The 5,792-nt window shown below is 36.0% G+C and overlaps 1 protein-coding gene across 1 annotated transcript; it reads left to right on the forward strand.

Moving 5' to 3' along the window:
• Nucleotides 1-644: 644 nt before the first annotated feature.
• LOC110036509 (pentatricopeptide repeat-containing protein At1g31430) lies at nt 645-4,954 on the forward strand. The gene is made up of 3 exons (XM_020740972.1): nt 645-2,843; nt 3,082-3,424; nt 4,745-4,954. Exon 1 carries the CDS (start codon nt 660-662, stop codon nt 2,637-2,639), a length of 1,980 nt encoding a protein of 659 aa, XP_020596631.1. The 5' UTR covers nt 645-659; the 3' UTR covers nt 2,640-2,843; nt 3,082-3,424; nt 4,745-4,954.
• Nucleotides 4,955-5,792: the final 838 nt, after the last annotated feature.

Raw genomic sequence — 5,792 nt, forward strand, 5'->3', positions numbered from 1 at the left:
TCTATAATTACACCTACATTATTTCTAGTGTGACTTCTACCTGAAGACCAAAATTTTAAACTCAAACTATCAATCTCCTTGGTTTTTTCTCCAACCCTTTTAGTTTCTTGAATATGTAAGATATTTATCTTTCTATGAACTATAATCTCAACTAATTCCATATATTTACCTGTGATAGTGCCAATATTCCACGATCCTATCATAATATTAATTTCATTGATTAACGTCTTTATCTGCATCTATCTATAATGTGAGAACCCTTACTTATTTTTCACTACACCCGAGTGCAGTGCAGCAACGCTTGCACATTTTTCAATGTATCGCTTCCAGAAAATGCTCTAGCATTTACTCAATAATTTAAAAGATTCATGTCATGATTTAACGACAAATTTTCCGCTGGTTGTTGACCTCCTAATGCAACCCTCAACTTTTTGCATCTGATGCATGGAAATCGACAATGACATCTTTAAAAAATTATATTATTTTATTTTATTTAATCAAACATAGTTTATTTCAAATCAATAACTAACACAACAAACCAAAAAAAAAAAAAAAGAATAAATAAAAACTAAAATAAAAAAATTTCTAAATAGCCCTTAAATATTTTTCATAATATTTTTTATTAATGCGAGACTAAACTCATGGTGGAATAACCTGAAATGTCCCGCACTTCCCTCTCTCTGTTTTCAAAAAATTCACAACATTCCTCTTGCTACGCCGCCGGCGCCAAACCTTCGAGACTCAACAAGAAAGCATACGTATTTCTTCTCGAGCGCTGCAGATCGATCAATTCCCTCAAGCAAATCCACTCCCAAGTCCTTGTCTCCGGCCTCGATCAAAGTAGAGACATCGTGAATGATCTTCTTGTCTTCCTCACCGAGCCCTCTTCAGGCGACCTTCACTATGCCTTCAAGCTGTTTGATTCTTTGCGCAATCCATACCTCTTTGTTTTCAACCTTATGATCAAGGCCCTCTCCAAGAAAGGCAACCATAAAAATTCTATCTTTCTTTTTAGTCGAATGAGGGAGGAGAGTTTGTCGCCTGATAATTTTACTTACCCCTTTGTTTTCAAGGCCTTTGGTTGTCTCCGTTTGGATTCTGATGGAAGGAAGACTCATGGGCTTGTTTCAAAGAGTGGATTTGAGTTTGATCCTTTTGTTAGAAATTCGATGATAGATATGTATGCAGAACTGGGTAATATAAAAACTTCACGGCTACTGTTTGATGAAATGCCTCAGAGAGATGTTGTTACATGGAATGTGCTGATTGCTTCATATGTCAAGTGTAGAGAGTTTGAAATGGCGATTTCTGTTTTTAAGGAGATGGAAAAGGTTGGCGTAAAGGCTGATGAGGCGACTTTGGTTAGCTCAATCTCAGCTTGTATAGCTTTGAGAAATTTGGAACAGGGAATGAAGATTCACAGTTACATGAAAAAGGAGTATCAATTCAGTCTTCCTCTTGGTAATGCAATTTTAGATATGTATGCAAAATGCAGTAATGTGGATGCTGCATTTGATTTCTTCGAAAGCATGCCCATCAGAAATGTGATCACTTGGACTACCATGGTTTCTGGTTATGTGAATGTTGGTCAGTTGGATGAGGCTAAGAGGCTATTTGACCGCAGTCCAATAAAAGATGTAGTTCTTTGGACTGCCATGATCAATGGTTATGTGCAGCATAATGAATTTGATGAAGCACTTGCTATGTTCAGAGAAATGCAGATGAAAAAAATTAAGCCTGATAAGTTCACTATAGTGGCTCTACTCACATTATGTGCTAATGTGGGAGCTCTTGATCAAGGGAAGTGGATTCATAGATACATTGCAGACAACAACATGAGAATTGACAATGTTGTAAGCACAGCGCTAATTGACATGTATGCCAAGTGTGGTTCTGTTGAGAAGTCTTTGGAAATATTTAGGGAAGCGAAAGAAAAGGATAGAGTTACATGGACATCAATGATTTGTGGCCTCGCCTTAAATGGGCAAACACATGAAGCAATTGAGCTCTTCTATGAGATGAAAGCATTAGAATTCAAACCAGATGACATCACTTTCATTGGTGTTTTAAGTGCTTGTTGTCACGGAGGACTGGTAGAAGAAGGCCGTAGGCATTTCTATGAGATGAAGGTGGTGCATCGAATTGAACCTAAAATTGAACATTATGGTTGTTTGGTTGATCTTCTTGGACGGGCTGGTCATTTGGATGAAGCTGAGCAGTTGATAGAGAGCATTTCATATGAGAACAATGCAGATGCATTGCCTCTATTGGGAGCTTTTCTTGGTGCTTGCAGAATTCATGGAAACATAGAGATTGGAAAAAGGCTAGCCATGCAATTTGTCAAGTATGAGACAGTGAACTCTGGTCTTCACACACTTATAGCTAATATCTATGCAGCAGCTGATATGTGGGAGGATGCGACCCAAGTGAGGAAGAAGATTAAAAATTTTGGTGCCAAGAAGATACCAGGTTGCAGCTCCATAGAAGTGAATGGCCTTATCAGTGAGTTCGTTGTTGATGATACTGAACATATTGCGACTGCTGATATATTTGCAGTTTTAAATGGTTTGAGCCGACTCATGGAAATGGAAGAGATGGTTGGTTGTGTAAGTAGCAGAGTGGTGGAAACAAATACATGATATAGAGCACATATCAAATCATGAAAATCCGACCATTGCACGGGTTTTTAAAAGTGGGACTGGGGCATGAATCCTTAGATCAGCATTTGCATTCTCCAGCTCAAAGTCTGAGACATCTGGATCAGATATAAATTCATGGTATCAGAAGCTTATATTAACTTTGTCATATTCATTTAATGATCGGCTAGTACAAAGCAAATGAAGGTAAATTTGCAGTAAATTTTTTACATGATCTTTTTTTTTTTTTTCATTTTTTAACTTACAATTAATTTGCAATGAATTTCACATGAATAGACATTCAGAGAAATGTGACTAAGAATAGTTAAAATAAGTATTCGGTAGTCTGTTCCTCTGTAGTGTTTATTAATTATTTTTCTCATTTTCAAGCATGTTATTGAAGAATCATTAAAATTTACTGAGATTATCGTTTTGTGAATGCCAGGAGGAAGCAGGTGTGGCATTTATGTTATTGCTCATCTTTTTTCCAGTTCGCATTTACTGAACAGTAGGTCAACTTCTTTCGGTTCAACAACTTGACCTCGCCGAAGAGTCATATATCCAAAGAATGGCCTACAAATCCGGATATACAATTCATGCAATCGGCCTTTTTTGTAACTGATTGTGTAGCACGCCAAAACCAAACCCAAACTTACAAATGGTTGTGCCATTTTTTGTAGCAATAATGAGGAAGCAGGACCTAAACCTATGAGGTGCTTTTTGTGGTACTCAAAAGGAAGAATGATAACATCTCGATAATCACTGCAATCAAAATGAAAATCTCAGAGGTTCTTTCTTTACCAACTCTTTTCCTCTCTTTTCAATCCTCATCTCCTCTAGTTTGCTCTTACTCAAGTGGCAACATTTTCAAATATGCGATGAGAGTGGAGCATGCCTCCTCATCTCCTCTAGTTTGCTCTTACTCAAGTGGCCTGAGCCTTTATAAAAATTGATAGCTAACATTTTCAAATATGCGATGAGAGTGGAGCATGCCATATAATAGGTGAGGAGCTTTCCGTGAAGCCGAGCTTAGTAATAGAGACTAGATAATTAATTATGCACCAAACAAATGAGCTCCGAGAGAAGATGACTTATTATTTGAGAACCCTTAGGTCATGTGTTGAGGGTAACGCCTTGCTTTAAGATGCCATTCAGTCTTTAAAAATATTTGGTGTATAGAGGAAAAATAGGGTGCCACATGTTTACTGTGCATAGATCATTGCATTTTTCTTTGATAGAATAAGATGAAATTTACTTTCTTAATAGTGAGGATACTATCCCCTCCGATCATGAACAAGAAAGGAAACGCGTTGCGAAGAAAAAATTGCATTTACAGAATATCTTTTCATGAGAGATTGTGGCAGCTTGATCTCAGAGCAAGTTCAAGATTCTAGCCCCAGAACCCTTCAAGGGAAAATTGTACCCCCACCCCTATCAACCACATGGTTTCATTTGAATTGAAAATTTATTTCTTAAGGTTAATGATGCACTGAATTGTCATCTTTTCTTCAAGATTCTTCCCCTAGAAAAACTAAGCCATCCGTGGTTCATGCATTTGCCTCAATGAGTGATCACACCCCCTGCGGAGAGAAGCATGTCATATATTTACAGTTCGCTAGCATATCGAGCCCATAAGAACCTATAAACTCTTCTGCGAATGAGCCAGGAGTAAAACGAATCTCCGACAAGTTTTGTTACACATTTTCAAAAGTAAATGCTAGATGTCGAGACTGTTCACTAACACGACATTAGCTTAAGACCGAAGAGAAAGCCCATTTTGCTATTCCCTAAGGCCTCAACTTCCAAGGATGCTTGTTGAGTTGCTAGAGTTAGCTAGCAACTATATTTTTTACCAAGGATTGTAATTCACTACTGAGTACCTTAAAGATAAAGGAGTAGCATCAATCATGAGTAGGTTATCATCAATTCCCAAAGGAGCAAGCAGGTTACCCAACCAAGCATGGGGCTAAGCAGAGGCATTCTTGTATTCAGGATCTGTATATTTTGCATTGCATGCAGTTCTTTTGGTCTTGGTTTTCTTTCCTCGAACACTAAAACATAATACACAACTTGCTAACTGCAGTTATGATGACCTTCAAACTTAACAGGACAAGTCCATAGTGGCGACACCAAATGGCCATCGGGCTGTACAGGCCACTCCTACAAATGATCGTTGGTCAAATATTCCTCTTCAGTGTGTTCCACGTCATCAACATGTCATTTTCGTGCATCATCGTGTCAATTATGTGTCATAAGTGTGTTGCTGCTGTATATCTCTATTACGTCACCATCATGTTTCTTTCATGCTATCTTCCATATCACATCATGTCAATTTTATAATCCGATATATGACAATGATATATATATATATATATATATATACAAAACTTTCATATATTTATATTTAATATATATTTTGGGAGAACATATTTTTAATTTTATTTTTCAAACTTATATATTTCCAAATGATAATAAAACTTATACTTAACTTTATAATTATGCAACAAAATTTTTACAGATAATAAAAACATTACATGCAGTAGCAACATATTTACATATTGTTAATCTTTATATGATTGCATAGCAATGATAATACAAAACAAATAAAATAGCTACTATATGGTTACTATAAGGTAGACATTCACTAAAGAAGATGGAATGCAATGGGAATATGGAGACATAACAAAAATATGTTGTATTGAGGGGTATTTATAAACCAAGATCTGTTAAAGATAAAACTTAACAAAATATATGCACATGAACAAAAATTCAATGTTGAAGTGGCGGATCAGTCTGATATATGTTATACATAAAGAAGTCTAATGTTCATCATTAAGGTTAATCGTAATCAATGTTAGATGATGTATAGATAATCTAGCATGATTCAACATTATATATTAATAATGACAAAGAACTTGTCCCTATAGATGAGCATAGTAATGGGGTTCTACTGAAATTTGATCTATCATTATGTAGTCACATCATCCCCTAATGGCTGAAGTGACAGGTCAAACCAGCAAATGCAAATAGAGAAGAATCCAATATTAATTATTAGAACTAATCATAATTAATGTAGGAGGATATCATGATTAATTTAATAAAATATGATATTGTCCACTAATAATGATGAATAATATCAATTTTGTCTCATCATAA

The sequence above is a fragment of the Phalaenopsis equestris genome, unplaced genomic scaffold (genome assembly GCF_001263595.1).
Source record: "Phalaenopsis equestris unplaced genomic scaffold, ASM126359v1 Scaffold207550, whole genome shotgun sequence".
In the NCBI taxonomy this organism is placed as follows: domain Eukaryota; kingdom Viridiplantae; phylum Streptophyta; class Magnoliopsida; order Asparagales; family Orchidaceae; genus Phalaenopsis; species Phalaenopsis equestris.

What these genes read in the sequence shown, in the direction of transcription:
- LOC110036509 (XM_020740972.1), top strand. Translation starts at nt 660, where the DNA reads ATGTCCCGCACTTCCCTCTCTCTGTTTTCAAAAAATTCACAACATTCC.